The 19,248-nt window shown below is 34.5% G+C and overlaps 1 protein-coding gene across 4 annotated transcripts in view; it reads right to left on the bottom strand.

The window, feature by feature from the left end:
• Nucleotides 1-19,248, bottom strand: part of ano1a (anoctamin 1, calcium activated chloride channel a) — a 55,801-nt gene that overhangs the window by 22,841 nt on the left and 13,712 nt on the right. For all 4 annotated transcript variants that reach the window (XM_051114982.1, XM_051114983.1, XM_051114980.1 and 1 more), the window contains exons 3-11: nucleotides 18,591-18,902; nucleotides 11,747-11,845; nucleotides 11,499-11,650; nucleotides 11,109-11,163; nucleotides 10,658-10,709; nucleotides 9,482-9,537; nucleotides 9,330-9,371; nucleotides 4,887-4,951; nucleotides 3,189-3,323 (exon numbers count right to left, since the gene is read on the bottom strand). In XM_051114982.1, coding sequence (XP_050970939.1) covers nucleotides 3,189-3,323; nucleotides 4,887-4,951; nucleotides 9,330-9,371; nucleotides 9,482-9,537; nucleotides 10,658-10,709; nucleotides 11,109-11,163; nucleotides 11,499-11,650; nucleotides 11,747-11,845; nucleotides 18,591-18,902 — 968 coding nt within the window. The remainder of the gene's footprint in view (nucleotides 1-3,188; nucleotides 3,324-4,886; nucleotides 4,952-9,329; nucleotides 9,372-9,481; nucleotides 9,538-10,657; nucleotides 10,710-11,108; nucleotides 11,164-11,498; nucleotides 11,651-11,746; nucleotides 11,846-18,590; nucleotides 18,903-19,248) is intronic.

Raw genomic sequence — 19,248 nt, 5'->3', positions numbered from 1 at the left:
ATAGTTGGAGTAACAATATAATTAATTAATTGTAACTTTATTATTATTATAAAAACTTAATTGAGTGTAATTTAAGTGTTTGTTTAGGCTACAAATAAGTAAATTTTAAACTTCAATATTATGTAATGTAGCACCAACTGACTCTAATGTATATTTTACAGCATTAGTTGACAGATTTTTTTCCTTGAGAAAATTTGGCATGTACTGTATGTGATATATATCCAAAATAATCAATATTAAATCAAATCAAATAGCAAGATTGTAAATCAGAATCGAATCAAATCGAAAATGTCAAAATAAACTGCAAATGAAACAAGTCAATCATTTAAAAATTCATTTTAGCAGTTCAATATTGTATTTGATTACAATTTCACAGCATTGTTTATTTTTTTACAACAGTTCTTTCTGGTCCTCAAACCTGATTGGCTAATAAGAGTGTGATATTAAAGTGATATCAGAACTCCAACAGCCGTTTTACAGTTTGTAATTACATCACTCCACTTGCGGTATTTTTTACAGTGTGTGTCATGGCGGACGGCCAAATCCAGTATCATTTTATAAATATTACAGTTCTTGTGTCACAGAATGTAATTTTAAGAGGTTTTCAGGGCAAAGCATGTACTTGTTTATTGTTCAAATATGAAGTCTGTTAATAAAGACAACGTCTTTTTAAAAATTTGCTTTGACGTTTTCAGACATGTGAGCTCCATATGTTCAGTGGCTGTTCAGTGCTCATGAATCCGCCTGAGAGCGCCTCACCTCAGCCAGATATTCTGGAATTTACAGCTGACTCTGATGTCTCTGTAGTGGTTAAACATGAGATGTAATTCATTTTGGATAAATCTAACGGGCAGTCTTTGGTCTCATTAATCTATTATTTGTTCCAAAGAAGATAGTTTTGGCAAAATCTCATGTATATATAAATTCAGTGCTGTATATCAGAGCACTAACTTCGTACTTTTGACTGAATTGCCAATTTTTTGTTGTTGTTGCTGTTTAATAAATATTATTATTCTATAAATATTATTATATAAACAATATTTTATATAAATAATATATTTAATAATAGCCTTTAGTACTGAGAACTGATGCATGTTCATGATGTTGATTTTAGTTAAATTGTTCCGCCATTAGATGGCGACAAGAGACTGTTTTTATGAGTGAGTCAGCAGTAAAGACTTGTACACTGAAAAGTTATAAAGGCCATAAGTGGAAGTTATTTTTAGTTTCAACAGCAGCTTGAGGCAGCACAGTCCATCTTTCTCTCTCATTATACTCTACATAATACAGTGAGCTTTTACTGCAGTAATACAGTAAGCTGTCAATAAAGCAACTCAACATTTCTTCGTTACTAGTTCTAAAGTTTCTGACAATTTGGAATTAGTAACGGAGGCTTGGGCTCAGCTGTTCAACTGTCAAACTTTGATTTGAATTTGTGATGGAAGGCAGTAGTTTGCACAAAAGAGGGCTTTTAAAGACACTCAATTGTTATTTTGATTATGTATTTAAACACTTGTGCCGTCGAACTGTTGTATAAACGCAATATCATACTTGTAGACGTGAGATATGGCTCTATATCGGCATGTTGTGATGAATCACAGCCGTGCCGATATACAGCCATATCTCCTGTCTACTGGTGTGATATTGCTTATATAACCCCTGAGGGTTTGTGAGGGAATTGCAGGGAGTTCAATTAAAAACTAAAAATTAAATCAAAAGTATGATTAAAATTTAAAACAAAAAAAAAAGGCTGTTATAATCAAATTAAAGGCTACAATTTAATTGAATAATTAAATAGTCTGTTGCACTGCCTGTTTTAGAGTGAAAAGCAGCATTGTGTTACAGATTACAGTTTTTGTTTTACAGCATCAAAACAACTCGTTTAACAGTAAATGCTGCCTCTCACAAACTCCACCTCTGTACACTGCCCTCCAAAAGTTTGGAAACACCCCTGGCAAAGTGTGGTTTTGGACGATATCAGCATAAATCCTTATCATTTTTTGGTGCAAATACATTAAAATAACTTGACATTATCATCGAAGACCAGCAATAATAATTTTAATTTTGATTACATAATAATAGCAATATATACACATGTCAAAGTCAGACATGCCCCTTTGTCAACTGTGATGCCTGGTTACTGGTTTAAACTTGGCCCAGGTTTTTAAAAGATTTTTGGGTCAGCACACCTTAATACCTTCAACAATTGATTGCCAATTAAGTTTAGAATACAGTGAATTTAGGCCCAGATTATGCAGAGCTGTAATAGCTGCTAATGGTGGATATTTTGATGAATTGTTTTTTCTATGTATAAACTGTTTATGTAATAAAATATGTTTTCGTAGTTTGTGCTGTCCCTTATCAGTGCAAAATTATCACAAATTAAAAAGGATTCATGCCAATATAGTCCAAAACCCCACTTTTCTAGGGCGTTTCAAAACTTTTTGGAGGGCAATGTATGTGCACGGAGTTTGATGTGTTTCCTTTTTTTTTTTTTTGCACAATTTCAATTCCTTTGGACAGACGTTGCTGGTATTCTGCAAAAAATGAAAGCTTGCAGTGTAAAGGCAGCATAATTCTCTGTGAAACATGCCTCACATCAGCAGTATCCCTGTGCTTCAGTTTGTTTTCTAGGTAGGCAACGCACTAGGTTTTGGAACAGCTTGTTTTCAGCAATGGCATCTGTGGAATTAATGAATGTTGTTGTGAGACGGTCAGCGAACACTGAGTCACTCTCATTATACACTACATTACAGTCCATTACAGTCGCACCATTTCAAACCCACTCCGAACTCCCTAATTACCACGCGCTTTGACGTCCATTCGTTTTTCTTGCAAAGTGCAGCACTGATTACTTTCATAAAGGCTAGGCATATTCCTCGCTAAAAATCTTCCCACAAAGTTCAAAGTCATTGCAAGTATGTATTGCTGACAGGAAACGCTGCTGAAACTTGCTTCTTAGGGGTGAGAGACTCAATGTTTCGTGTGAGAATGTGTTTCGATGGCACAGACAAGAATGTGTCAATCAAATGTACGTGACAACCTAATTCTACATAATTAAACACCGTAATAGGCTGATAATTTATGTACATAACTGTCAACGGTTTAGGGAGGAGTCATATGCTAGTTAGTACACTTTGTACAAAAACAATGCATGTAAACTAATTACATAAATTTTATAAGGTGACCTGGGGATGTTGTCGTCCACAGTGGCACAGCCGTACAGGAACACGATAACTCCCACAATTGCTGCTGGGATTAGCATCTGAGTATACACACCCAGCCAGGCAAAATACAGGCCCACTTTCTCACCAAAGTATTTCCTAAGAGAGATAAAGCAGTTTCAAATAGAGCAATAAAGGCGATTAAGTCAAGCAAAGAAAGAGAAAATTACTATCTAGTAAACATCAAGAATACATCCCCTTCAGTAACCTGAATGTTAATGGATTGTCAGCCTTTTCAATGTGCAATGAAAGATTATGTGAACTAAAATTCTAAAATGTAAAAAAAAAAAAAGTCATGTTTTAAAAGTCAAAAGTCATTTTAATTATCTTCCCACAGGTTTTGTTTTGTTTTTTCCTGCATGTTGGTTGCACCACATGAATTTAAATATTATTAGTCATCAGTGTAGCAGTTTTGTTTTTCCCTAAAAATCAGTGAATTAAAAAATAAGAATTTTGGGAGATGGTTGTATTATCTTGACATTTTTATATGGCTTTTGCTAATCATAGAAGAGTTCTATATGTATGATTTGCATTTTTGACATCTTTTAGGTCAATCATGAAAATGGAAGTACATTAATTCAGTAAACCAATGTTATTTTAGTATCATTATTTATATACTCTTATAGTTTCTGCTAATATTTAGAATTACATTCTATTTTTATGTTTGCACTTTAATTTTAGTTTAATGTTTGAATAATTTTGTTGTGTTTTTGTCATCTTTATATGTTTTTTAAATATGTCTATATAGTTTTAGAATTTTTATTTATTTTTATTTTTCAATCTATTGTTCAGATCTATTAACATATTTACTGACATATTGCTTATGACTTTCAGATATAAAAAAATTATAATTAAACTTTATTTGGAACACAATTTGTGCACAATGCACATTTCTTAATATTAAGCCAAAAATGTGTTTTAATGTCACTACTGATGAGAATTTGTATGATCTTTGATACTATTAGTCTTTAAATGCAAGACATTTCAAGTATACCTTAAGTATATTTAAATAAATAAGTATACTTCAAGCAATAATTCCACTTTAGCACGATCAAATCTACTTCAGTTTATCTTTAGTTGGACTTCAGCACTACTTCCGCACAATTAAAGCACAAAATTAGCATGCTCCAAGCGGACTTTAAATATGCCAGTTTATAGTTTAGCACAATTGCAGGGTATTTTAATTAAGTACATAAACATGTAAATGTATTTGTTGTATACTTAGCATGAAATAAATGTATTTCAAATATATTTTAGGATTTTTTTCACTAGGGGTACTTTAAGTAACTAAACAATAAATGTTGCTTTAGAAACCTAGATTATTATTATATTTTTTAATGTTTAATTTTTGTATATTACAGTTTATTTTAAGTAACAAAAATGTTTTTCATTTTAGTTTTAGTTAACTATAACTCTGCAGTAAACACAGTTATTTGTGTAGACATGAGAAATTTACTTTAGACTGATGATAAACACTACAGACATCCACAGCTACACTGTGTCCTTTAAACAAATCCTATCTGAATAGGGCTTTTGACAATCTGAGTCCTGAATAATGCGTGTCAGTGGAGTATTTTTGAAATATATCATCTTGCTAGCTCATAATTCCAGGGCAAACATTTGTCTCGGTCTCTGGCAGTGCATTTTTTGTCAGTATAATACCTGATCAATCCGATGGGCTGGTACTTGTAGAATATGCTGTAACTCGCCCACTCTTCATACAAGATCTGCACAGAAAGAAATAAAATTAAACACATCCTGGAACAACGGTTGAACATCCATTCATTCCAGCCACAGTATGGCTAAAATACAAAGTGAGTGCACTAGTAGGTTTAATGGAAATGGCAAAATAAATGATTATTCCAGTGAACACTGATGAAAAGGACAAATGAAGCCTGTCTACCATGATGTTAGTAATTTTGAATATAATGACTTTGGTTCATTGCGCCTGGGGATGTAATGTACATTTATATGAGTGAGTGAAGGTAGATTTACAACATAGCTGCACAGAGATCTCCTCCAGTCTGCAGAACAGTGCACACTGGAGTCAAAAAAAAAAAAAAAAGAAGCTACTGTAGTTGGAGTGTTTTGTCCAAGAAAATAAGGAAGGGAAGGCCAAAACATTATGAATTATGACACTGAATAATACACAACCTTCTAAAAACAAAAAACATTCAACAGTGAAACCAGCGGTCTGTTTTGTTTCCCTTAAGCGAATTGTGTTCACATTAAAATTATAAAGAACACCATGAACCTATGTTTTCAACATATCCACAGATTGCCTTAAATGAGACAAACTAGTGAAAATGGATTCTTTAATTAACAAACAAGCAAGCAGTGATCACTCAGCTCAATTAAATAAATGGTACACCTCCATACCAGCAACCATCAGCATATTTGCTGATTGATTTTACAGAGGATTTGCCTAATGGTTCTAACAGTAGACTATAAATAACAGCTGAACAACAGCAACAAATAAAATATGTTTGTTACATATTTTCTGAAGCACTGCAGAAAATGCATAAACTTGACATGAATTTTATTTTAATATTACACTCTCAGAAATAAAGGTACAAAAGCTGTCACCTTTTCAAACTGTACACTTTTGTATGTTTTAGGTACTAATATATGTATCATAATGTACCAGTATGGACCCTTTAGGTGCAAAGGTGTACCTTTTGAGAAGGTGTATATATTTATTGATGGATGGATTAATAAACCTGAGCTACCTGCCATTTTCACAGGCCCCCAGACAGCTATTTTTATGGTAGCTCAATCATACTTGCATGATACATGAGAAAACAACCTCACTAGTTATTGACGAAGCTCAAATGTGCTTGTCTGTCAACTGAGAACAAACATCATTAGTTCTAATGCATCGAGCAAGCATTAATATTTAATATTTAAATAAAATTAGTCGTATAAAGCATTGATTGTGTCTTTACTTGGATTACTCAATAAACAAAATAAATGTATTCTTGTAATCTTTACTTGCTATAGGCAAACTTGTGAGAGAAGTGAACTTCAAAGACATTGTGTAAGACTCTGGTTTATGCATTTGGAATAGTATGCAATTTAATAAGCAAGAGATTTTTTTAATGTGTGAGCATAAGCTTAGCAAAACCACACTTGATATCAACATTTGGTCCAATTGTTTATTGTATATTGTAAAATTAACCATTAAGGCTGCATTTATTTAATCAAAAATTGTGAAATATTATTACAATCCAAAATAAATCTTTAAAATATAATTACTTGTGTAATGCAACGTGGAATTTTCATCTGCCATTACTTCAGCCTTTAGTGTCACATGATCCTTCAGAAACCATTCTAATATGCTAATTTAATTTTTTTTTTTTTTTTTTTGGAAACTGTTATGCTATTTTTATTTTTTTTTTAGGATTCTTTGATGAATAAAAGTTAAAAAGAACAGCATAAAAACAGTGCAACAAAACCACTTGACATTTATATACCTACTAAGCTATGATTTAGTAAACACACTAAACACCAAAACGCCAACTCTCTCCAAGGTCCCTTGAGGTTTGTTGTGAAAAAAAGAAAGAAAGAAACATCTATTCTTTTTCAGTTCTTGAAAATAACCCTGATAAATTATTTTGAGAAGGGCTCCACTACCCACTAACACTCAACAGTAAGCCTGCAGGAGTGCTGCTCACAGATGGCTGAAGTGGGAAATGATCCTGTTGCCTTGGTGACCTGACAATTATTCTGAGCTTGCTGCAGGCAAGTCCAGCATCTCACCAGGTCTCCTCTACACAAGCTAGGTCTTGAGATTCAGCAGCCCATTTATAGGGTTTAATTAAATGGTCAATATGAGATTCAATTACCAGATTCTTACAGAATGCCATTAAAGCATCTAAACAGGTGAAACAGGGTTAAAGAAATATTCAGAGGAAAATAAATGACCGTTTTAAACTGTTTTAGAGAACAGACGTAGAGAGAGGATTCAGTGACAACAACTATTTTCTCTACAGATGGTAATGTGAAGAACATAGACTGGAATGGAAGAATTTATCATTATATATATAGCCTATTAATTGTTCTCAGCTGAATGCTGGAAAACTTACTACAGGCACCATTTGGGGCATGCAAATATCTGAATTATGCTTTCATTATCTCCTATCGCCCAAGGTACAAAGGCAGCTGTTTTTGTGTATCATCCAACACTTTAAAAATTGCAGTCACTGTAATCTTCATGCAACAACTCAATGTATCAATACCATTAGATACACTGCTTTAAAAATGTTTTTTTCCCACATCAATCTGCACTCCAAACACCATAATGACAAAGCAAAAAACAAGTTTGTAACAAATTTGCAAATTTATTAGAAATAAAAAACTGAAATGATTCCATTGCATAAGTATTGATACCCTTTTCTGGCACACTTGAAATTTAGCTCAGGAGCATTCATATCGCTTGAAAATGTTACTACACTTTGAGCGGAGTTAACCTGTGGCAAATTCGTTTGAATGAGTATGATTTGGAAAGGCACACGCCTCTCAATAAAAGCTGAATATGCATATTAGAGCAAAAACCAGGCCCTGAGGTTAAAATAACTACCTACAGAGTTCAGAGACGGGATTGCATCAAGGCACAGATCTGAGAAGAGTTTAGATAAAAAAAAAGTGTTGCATTGAAGGTTCACAGAAGCATGTAGCCTTCATTATCCATAATGGAAGAAGTTTGGAACGAGCTGGCCTCCTGGCCAAACTGAGCAATTGATGGAGAAGGGCCTTGATTAGACTGGTGACTAAGAAGCTGATGGTCACTCTAGTTGAGCTCCATGATCATATATGCAGATAGGAGAAACTTATAGAAGGTCAAACATCACTGGAATACTCCATCAATTCTGGTATTCATGGCAGTGTGGCCAAACTCAATCCTCTCCTCAGTAACATGAAAACCCACTTGGAATTTGCAAAAAGCACCTAAAGAACTCTCAGATTGTAAGAAACAAGATCACTGGTTTGATGAACCTCAATTCCAAGCATCATGTATGGAGTAAACCAGGCACTGCCCATCACCTGCACTGTACCATGCCAAAAGTATAGTGTGCTGGTAGGAGCCTCATGCTGTGGGGCTGTTTTTCGGCGGCAGTGACTGAGGGACTCATCAGAGTAGGAGGAAAGCTCAGAGCGGTAGAGCTTGAGAGGTGAAGAGGTGAGGAGAACAATGGCAGATGTGAAAAGTTTGTCGCATCATACCCAAAAAGACTTGAGACTGTAAAGGTGCTAAGTACTGAGTTAAGGGTATAAATACTTATGCACTATACTTATTTCAGTTCTTTTTTTTTTTAATACATACATTCTCACACATCTGTTTTTTTGCTTTGTCATTATGGTGTATAGAGTGTAGATTGATGCTGAAAAAAAAAGTTATTTACAGCAGTTTAACAAGTCTGTAACATTAAAAAAGATGAAAAATTAAGGGGAATGAATACTTTTGCAAGGCACTGTATGTGTATGTATATATACATATGGGTGTGTGTAATTTACTTCTATATATATCTGTATATATTTATTGATTCATTTTACTCAATTCTACATGTAGACTACAGGAAAAAGGGTCCCAAAACCAGTTTTTGCATGACTCATATAATTTGTCATAACAGTGTGTACAGCACAAAGCACAGGGAGTCTGATGTTTTCTATTTTGATTTGGGACACTTCCATATGTGTTCCTAAATCCTAACAAATATGTAGTCCTTAAACTCGAGGGCTGATGGGGGTCACTTCAAAATTTTGCATAATGCTAGCGATTTAGTCACTCAGTTACACAGTGAGGAGACAGTAAGGTATTACAACTCATAGTAAGTATTATGGTGACAGCTTTTTCTATACAAGCAAAACTTGAGGGGTCATATTGTAAACATTTAAATATCATCTCCTTATCCTTGTGTCCACAACTTCACTGGCTGTCACAGCATATCACCTTATAAATGAATTGAGCACTAAGGCTTGCAGCGTGAACTCAGCTTAATGCAGCTAAGATTCTGAACATATTTTGTCACAAAAATAAATGCCAGATTAAAATATCTGAAAATATCAGTTATGAGTATGTATCCAATATATGAGTAAGTCTGTTACCTTTCTGTCATTTGTTTCAGTATTTACGCCATCAATATCGCCCTGTAATTAAAATAATCAAATTAACTTACATAAGAAATAGAACAATCAACCGGAGAGAATTGAAAGGATGTTTATGCACATACAAGAGAACTAAATATAACGCCACTCACATCATGTACGGGGTAGGCCTCTGTGTAGACACCACTGCCGAGCAGACTGCTGATTCCTGTGAACATGAAATGTTCAAAGTGAGTCGAGTTCAGCGCTTAACGTTGTGCTGTTAAACACAAAAAGGCTTTTCACACTTGAATTAGTTAAATCTGGGTCATTCTAAACCTCACTTAAATGGAATTCTGTTTTTTTTTTTTGCTTCACATTTTACAATGCTCATAATTTACCCGGCGGTTAACAATTAATGCTGGGTATTCATAAGCTGACATTTCACACAGTGCATTCCTAAATCTAACGCTTTTATTTGAAATGTCAGTGTCATTGATTGGACGATCAATACCAGCTGGAACCAGTTTACATAATGGCTCTATAGCATCCTTGCATTATACATTTTAGACTGTACTATCAAGTTTTTCCTGAATAGACTTTTTGATTTTTCTTTACTCCAATTCAGTTTTCTGTCACCATTTCCATCACCAGTGACTGTTCATACAATGTGTGATGTTCAATGACTGTCCTAAACATGTGCATATGTACACAATTGGCTGCGAGTTGCTAAGTATCCATGCATAACATTGTATCGCTGCATCATTTCACACTGCACAAATCGTGCCCTAGGTAAAAGCAGTGCTAACCCTGCTACTAAATTACAAGTGTGAAATGTATCCAGGGTTAAAATTGGGATTTAAAACAATGATAACCCAGGGTTAGGTGCAGTGTTTAAAGTCCTGAAGTATACTCATGAATCACCAATCTATTCAACCAATCACTGTTCTTTGTAATTAGGGGCAGGGTTATGTGTGCATTGTTTGCTCATTATTTGTGCACATTTAAAGTTGTGTTGGTGACGTTATGGTTCACACGTTACACAACATTTGCTTTAACGCCAAGACAGCAATACCTTAGTTATAGGATGATTTGGTTGCACTTTATTTTGTGTCCAATGTAATTAAGCAATTAAGTAATGAGTAATATGTGCTTACTACAGCGTTAGAATTAGGGCTTGGTTTACTGTTAGTTGCTTGTAATTATGCATTATTTACTGTTAAGACATGTAACGTGTCCTTCAAAGACACTTTGAAATAAAATGTTACCATTGATTTTTGATAATGTTTCAATTCAACAACATTGTTGGATTGGATTAATATAGATTTGCATAAGAAAATGAGACTTACCCATGATATACTTGGCCCGTGTGCATTTTGTTCGTTTTAAAATCTCATACACCTGTTGATGATAATAAATAGATTGATTTAGATGATTATAAATAAAAATGATTATTCCTAATTGGTGATACTATACTCAAAATGTAACTAAAATGACATTAAACAGTAGACAACGAAAGTTCTAAATTCCACAGGATACCTTTAAGACACCTAAAAGAGCAAAAATAAATAAAGCCTGCTGAGAAAATCAATCTGAGAGTGCACAGCATTGTAAGAGGCAGCTGACAGATCAAGTGACTGAAATTATTGTCTACAAAAAGAACAACTTTGACGTCACTGACATTTTGGTGTGGAGCCACACAGGCCGTTTGGTAATCAAATCAGGGGATAAATGACACTGGGTCTTAAATCGTCCCTGACTAGGTAGGCAAAACACTTTTCTAAAGGGATTGGTACTTACTATTGAGCTCCTGGTTTTGCTGTCGAAGAAGGAATTTCTGTCTGATAAATCAAAGCTGTGAAAAGAAACCAAGGGTCATTTCATTGACTGTTTTGTGCCTCCCTATTCAATTTTACAGGCAATAACAAACCACGGGGCTGTAAAAACCAAAGGCGCATTTACAGTACAATGCTTTTCAGAGGATTATAACTGACCATCCTTCATATTTCATTTCTTTAACTTGAACATAAATGTAAGCATTTAAAACAATCATGTAGACACAGCATTTTGCAAAATCAACTGGATAAGTTTCATTCATTTAAGTCTACAACAGCTGGGAAAACTTGCCTATGACGTCAGCAATCATCTTAAACATAAGCTTAGTGTGGCCACAAATGACCATAGACTTACAGATGCTGCTTTTCTCGTGAGAACGGGTATGAGAGGTGTTTCTCATTTTCCATTCGGTTTTCCCCAACTTTAGGCTGCAAGGGTGCAGTGACTTTCTGCATAAACATGTTGACCTTCTCTACAATGTTGCTTCCTTGACCGACTACATATTTCTGAAAAGGGCATAATAGCACAGTGAGTAGCTCATGCTCATGTAGAGATAAGAGATGTAGAGATTCTCTTCATCTTGTGATAAGACACAAAAATACCTTTATTGTTGGCATTTTTAACTTCATAAACTCTGCCTCTCGACAAAGAACTTCCCAAGGCGCATGGATCTTCAAGAATCCCACACCTGGTATTTTAGTCTGAAAAACAAAGATGAAAAAACATGGCCTCAGTATATATAGCTGAGGTCAAAAGTTTCTATACAAACTTTTACCAAAATAAGAGGGATCATACAAAATACATGTTACTTTTTATTTAGTACTGACCTGACATTCAGAACATTTACATACAGTCCACAAGAGAAAATAATAGTTGAATTTATAAAAACGACCCCGTTCAAAAGTTTACATATGCTTGATTCTTAATACTGTGTTGTTACCTGAATAACCCACAGATGTGTGTGTATGTGTGTGTGTTAAAACACTCACTGATGCTTCAAAAGCAAACACAGTGCATTAAGAGCCGGGTGGTGAAACCTTTTTGAATTTGAAGATCAGGTTAAACTGAACTTATTTTGTCTTCTGGGAAACATGCAAGTATCTTTTGTAGCTTCTGAAGGGAAATGAAAAAAAAAGATATTTAGGCAAAATAAGAAAAATTAACCTGTTCAAAAGTTTTCATCCCCCGGCTCTTAATACATCGTTTTTTTTCCTTCTGACGCATCAGTGAGCATTTGAACCTTCTGTAATAGTTGCATATGAGTCCCTCGGTTGTCCACAGTTTGAAAAGATGGATCTCAAAATCATACAGTCATTGTTCGAAAGGGTTCAAATACACAAAAATGCTGAAAAACCAAAGAATTTGTGGGACCCGAAGAATTAACTGTTCAGAACAAACAAGAGACTCATGAACAACTATCACTGAAAAACAACTGTGGATAATTCCGGTAACAACACAGTATTAAAAATCAAGTGTATGTAAACTTTTGAACGGGCATCATTTTTATAAATTCAGCTATTGAGGCTGGTATTTTAGTGAGTTTGAAGTAAAAGTATTTGATGGGCGTATAATATGTGTCAAGAGCATTCACTCAGTATCATTATCTCATTTTTGACCGAGATGGCTTTTAGCTGGTTTTGCATCTGAACTCTTCATATATAACCTTGATCCCTGGAAACATTATATTTTTGATGAAATCTAAGAGCTTTATGACCCTGCATAGCCAGAAACACAACTGACATGTTTAAAGGGGTCATCGGATGCTAAGTTTACTCTTACATGCTGTTTGAACATCAATGTGTGTTGGCAGTGTATGTACAAATCTACCCTGTAATGGTAAAAATCCATGCAGTGGTTTTTAATTAATCTGTAAAAATAATATCCCCTTTTTCTCAGATGCCTGCCATTGTTGCGTCACACACAGAGGCTGCTCCCACGATAGTTGATTGACATTAGTTTCTTACCTCAGATCAGCTGTAACAGTCCAACCTCTATGTTTTGATGCCGAAGCAGGGATGTAAGTTAGACAAGAATTGAGCGATTGAGATATTGTATTGCTGGATGTAATAATGAATGTAGTGGTCGTCATTTACTCCCGACATCTGAGCTGCTGAAGATGCAGTGGATTATTTATTTATTTTTTTTTATGAAGGGAATGCGCCTCCCGATCTACATAAATGAGTGTATGTTCACGCAAATCATTCGTGATCCAGCTTCACTTACAGCAGAAGTGAGTATAAGGGTTTTTTTATGAATCTTTGCGATCGCCTTTTCTAATACTGTGCTAGTTAGCAAGTTTAGTGGCTAAATGCGGCTAACGTAAACAGGCTCGTCTATACACAGAGAGAAGAGAGGGGCGGGGTGAGCAGAGCTCATTTGCATTTAAAGCAGCCTTGACCAGAATGGGATGATTTTTGCAGAGCTGATTTTGGCAAGGTAAAAAGGGTGTTGTTTTACACTACCAGTGAGAATTTTTAACTGAAGTATATTATAGACTTTTCATTAAGACCCTAAAGAATCATATCAACTTGTGGAAAATGGGCATCCGATGACCCCTTTAAGACCCAGAAAGGTAGTAGGGACATCGATAAAATAGTCCTTGTCACATCAGTGGTTACTCTCCTGAAAATGTGGTGAAGACTGACAGGAAAGTGAAGAAATTGTTGAAAGAAGTCATTATTTTTGTTTGTTTTTTTGCACACAAAAAGTATTCTCGTAGCTTCATAAAACTAAGGTTGAAACACTAATGTCACATGGACTATTTTAAAGGGGTTATCAAATGCCCATTTTCCACAAGTTGATATGATTCTTTAGGGTCTTAGTGAAAAGTCCATTACATACTTTGGTTAATTTCTCAGTGGTAGTGTAAAACACCACCCTTTTTACCTTGGCAAAAACAGCTCTATTCACAGTGAGTGGTTTCGGTGCATGTGCCTTTAAATGCTAATGAGCTCTGCTCACCCTGCTTCTCTCTTCCATGGGGTGTCGAGCGGTTCTCTGAGAGACTGTAAACTTTAACCACGGAATTTGCTAACTAGGATATTATTAGGAAGGTGATTTGCAAAGATTCATAACGAAACAATGGTGGATTGTTTACAGCTCACTCAGGGCAGATCTAAGTTAAGACGGCCATGTCAATCAGCAATCGTGGGCGCGACTTTGGTCTGTGTGACGTCACTCAGTCAAGAATCTGAGAATGGCTTGATTTGAAAAAGGGGTTATGATTTATAGGGATTTAAAAAAAAAACACTGGGTGGATATTTATCATTATAGGATGGATGTGTACATACACTGCCAACACACATTAATGTTCAAACAACATGTAAAAGTGAATTTTGCATCCGGTGACCCCTTTAATGATGTTCTTACTACCTTTCTTGGCCTTGAACGTGCTGTCTGTGCAGGGTCACAAAGCTCTCAGGTTTCATCAAAATATCTTAATTTGAGTTCTGAATATGAACAAAGGTCTTACAAGTTTGGAACGACATGAGGGTGAGTAATTAATGATTTTGGGTGGACTAAGCCTTTAATAGCAATGCTTATAATTGAAAAACATTACTATATACATATAGTTCATACAGAGTATTCTGAAAGAAAAACATGCACACCATTCATAAACTACTCAAGAAATGGACAAGATCTCTTTTCAAGGGTTTAACGCACTAGGTTTCCTTCTTCACGAAGGACCTTTCGAGAGAAAATAAATTCACAGAAATGAAGAAAAAATCTCAGCCATGAAGAGCAGGACTTCTCTCTTGGTTTTCTGAAGCTGAAAAGAGGGTTATGTAAGATTTGCTTCAAATGACCCACTCTTGTTATAACTCACATCCCACACACAAGGTCTGACCCAGTCTGTTCAATCCCAGCCACTGCTTTCAGCGAAGAACAACACAAACAGGTATTTCTACTCTTAAACAACATTATATACAAGTATTTACAAGCCCAATTCAACCCCAATTAAATTAACAATGACATCTTGGTACCATTTTAGTTGTGAATGTGTTTATACATGTTAGTGTTACTTTTGTCTATAAAACAAAATAAAATTTCTATTTTATTTCTTCCTCTCTCAACCCATTGGTTTGATCTGTTTGACATCAGGTTTAGGGGAGTGACACTGTTTTTGACAATATGGTTCAAACAGAGCAAGTTCTTCTTACAGTCTTATCAGTATTTCTTTATGTTTACATTCATATTGGCCTCGTCACGCTCAAGAGTTATGGGCAAAAACATAGTGATCCATTTAATACAGAGAAAAATATTGTTTTTGGCACAAAGCTGGGTCTGAGATAGACTAATATGATTCTTGAAGGTTCAGTAACAGTATTAAATGTATTAGAATTCAACTCAGAAGGAGAGGAAGCTAAAAATGTCATAATATAAGACATTGTTTGGCATGAAATGTGACCCTGGACCACAAAACCTAAAAATGTGTGTAGCAATAGCCAAAAATACATTGTATGGGCCAAAATGATCGATTTTTCTTTTATGCCAAAAATCACTGGGATATTAAGATCATGTTCCATTAAGATATTTTGTAAATTTCCTACTGTAAATATATCAAAACTTAATTTTGGATTAGTAATATGCATTGCTAAAACAGCTTTAAAGGCGATCTTCTCAATATTTAGATTTTTTTGCACCCTCAGATTCCAGATTTTCAAATAGTTGTATCTCGACCAAATATTGTAAGGATAGGTCCTTACAAACCATACAATGGAAAGCTTATTTATTCAGCTTTAAGATGATGAAAAAACTGGTTTTGTGGTCCAGGGTCACAAATAAGAAACAATAATCTGAATAATCTAAAGTAAACCCAAATTATCTGGATTCAGGAAGCAATTATCCGTACTTTATCTTAGTCCTTTAGACTAATACTTCAGTTTATTATCCTCTGCACGATAAACACTTCACTTTGTTGATGATTAGTCCTCTAAGACCTCTTCACCTAATTCTGACTGAGCTGTCTATGAGAACATCCAGCGTAGTGGAAAAAGTTAAATCCCTGTAATCTGCGAACATTAAAGCAAATGACATGGGTTTATAGAAGTTAAGCTTGAAAGACAAGTTGCTAATCATAATAAAACTGCAAATTAGTAGCATTACATATAAAAAGTAAGTGTGAAGTTGTTTTATGATTGCCAACAATCAAATGAATTCATTTTTACAATCAGCAATTATAGTGTTGGCGGAACTTGGGAACAATTCAGAATTCAAATAATTGCATGTATCCTAAGGGTGACAACTCTTTAACATCAGTAATATAGCACGCTTTACCATTTCTACAAGCTGACTAGTTTTTCCATAATCTTCTGCCAAAATAAACTTAGAATAAAATAAAAAAGAAAAATACCTCTTCATGATATCACTGGGAAACGTCACTGAGAAAATACCTGACAAATAAAACTATTCGTGTAGTCCTCACCACTGAAGTGTTTCAAAACTGGGTCAACAAAAGAGAATGATTATCCTGCTGTATAAGTGAATCAGTTATACCTGAATTAATTTAAACAAACTGGAGAGATTAATAAAAATAACTGGTCATAATACACAATATTTAAGATCAAAGGAATGTATCAGCCTCAAAGCTGAACTGACTGGTCCTCGAATTTCATTTTCATGAGGACGACCATTTCAAGTGTCCAGACTGTTGAAGATCTGCATGTCTATTTCACATTACAGCTAATGTTAGCAAAGAGCTGCTTACAAGCCAATTCATCAGTTTGCTAGAGTTGATGAGCACGGTTGCATTTCTCAGTGGGTGGATGTTATCATTCACAGTGGCTTAATTCCAGCTGAGATTATAGCCTTGGTGACTGAAATTTACAAAAAGGCACATCACAGTAGGCACTTTCCCACATAGTATTTTCTGGAAGATTACTGGTAAATTACTGTTAGAGTTCATGTATGAGTACAGGGTCTATTGAGAAATACCATAATTAGAAGGTGTAAAATTACTATTACATTTATGAATTTAGCTGGTGCTTTTATCCAAAGTGACTTACAATAGAAGAACATAAACAATTCATCACAGAACCAGCAATACACATTGAATACAATAGGAGATTGAAAGCTAGATTAGGAAACAAGCATATGCTAAATGCATGAATGTAAATGCAAATTCAGCCATTTTAATAGTAATTTACCAGGTTTAATGTGTGAAATCAGCTAATGTCTCCTAGTTTTTGAAATTAACCCCATGGTTCAAAAAAGTCCTTCTATTTTGTTTTATAATTTAATCAAAGACACACCAAGGATGATAACAATAAACATATAATTACAAAAAAGTTTGCAGAGCAAAAGAATATTCACATGACACGACAACTACACTGATAAGGACAAAGAGAAACAATATAATTGGAATCAGCTTCAGCTAATGGACGACAAAAACGCTTACAGCCAATCAGAATCTTTCTGGTTTTAAAAAGATCGAGCATTTAAAGCAGAAGATGACAGAAATGCATGGGTTGGTGTGTACAGTATCGTTAGTCATTATTACAGTTAATTTTATAGTTATAGTTCTTGGTTTCAATGGATCATTTGCGTGTAGAAAGATGGTGTACTCATTATTTATGAATGGGAAAAAGTCCAACATGCAGTATAGCGGAATAATTCCCATCTTTTAAATAAAAGAATCATAGGACGTGCATTTAGGATGTGCACATAGGACAGCACATACACACTGGCTGGTTCAGTGCTATTTTTAACTATTTAAGGAGTAGAAACAACATTTATTGTATAGTTAATGTCAGATTTTATGTCAGTTTATGTAATTTAAATGCAAATGCGGCAAAGTGTGTTTTTGCTTAGCATATACCCACTGAAGTAAGTTTGGATGCGCTAAATAAATGACCGGAGGCCTTACATAAATAAATAAATAAGTAAATAAAATGAGTGAAGTGAAATTAAATGAAATTCAATAAAATAAAATTAAAAATTAAATAAAATGCAATAAAATAAAATAAAGTGAAGTTAAAAAAAAATTAAATAAAAAAAATTAAATAAAATAAAATGAAATAATAAAAAAATGAAGTTCAATTAAATGAACTGCAATAAAATAACATTAAATTAAATTAAAAAATAAAAAAGTGAAATTAATTGCAATAAAATAAAACAAAATGAAATTTCTTTATCTGTCTATCTATCTATCTATCTATCTATATCTATCTATCTATCTATCTATCTATCTGTCTATCTATCCATATATCATACAACAATATTGTATGGTTTTCCAGTATGATTTGATAATAAGCCAAAGAGCATTTTAAGCTTTATGGGAGCACGAACAACTGACAGATAACCATCTTAAGGAGTTCAGATGGTTCATGTCACAAATTTGCTTATGTTAGTCACCTATGAGTAGTGCAAACTCTTAAATGTCTTATTAATTTTATGTCAAATTAGATTATGAATCCCCACTATAAATGAACACAAAGTGGGACTCACCCCTTCCTCTCTCTCCATCTCTAGACCCATTTCACGTAGGTTTTCCTCAAACTCCTCCCTGCGCAGGCGTTGGTCGTCCTCATGGTAGTCCAGCCTCTGCTCCTGGGCTGCGAGTTCAGGGTCCACGTGAGCAGGTGGGTTGTTCCGGTTACGTTTGCAGCACAAGCAGGACTTGGACGACTGTTTGCGAGTGCTCTGGGGCTTCTGAACATGATAGGTGAGAACATAATCTATCCGCCTTAGGCCATCCTGGAAGTACGGCCACAGTTTTGCGTCCTTTGGTCTCTCACTTCCCTGCTGAGCTTTCCGGAGCTGAGAAAAACAAAGAGTTTATAAAAAAGTATTAGATGCATCTGTACAGTTTGAATTTAAAAGACTAAATTTGCATCAGTAGATTATTACATGATTTCAAAGGGATATACACACAAAAACTGAAATTCTGTCATTAATAACTCACCCTCATGTCATTTCAAACCGTAAGACCTTCGTCCGGAACACAAATTTAATTTTTTTTTTTAATGAAAATATTTTAATTTGTGTTCTGAAGATGAACAAAGGTCTTACAGGTTTGGAACAACATAAGTGTATGTAATTAATGGCAGAATTTTCATTTTTAGGTGAACTGTCTCTTTAAGTAAATATCTTTTGACATTTTATT

This window comes from Labeo rohita, chromosome 7, assembly GCF_022985175.1.
Source record: "Labeo rohita strain BAU-BD-2019 chromosome 7, IGBB_LRoh.1.0, whole genome shotgun sequence".
NCBI lineage: Eukaryota > Metazoa > Chordata > Actinopteri > Cypriniformes > Cyprinidae > Labeo > Labeo rohita.
Note: the sequence above shows the minus strand (reverse complement) of the source record. Positions and strands in the feature narration are given on the sequence as shown.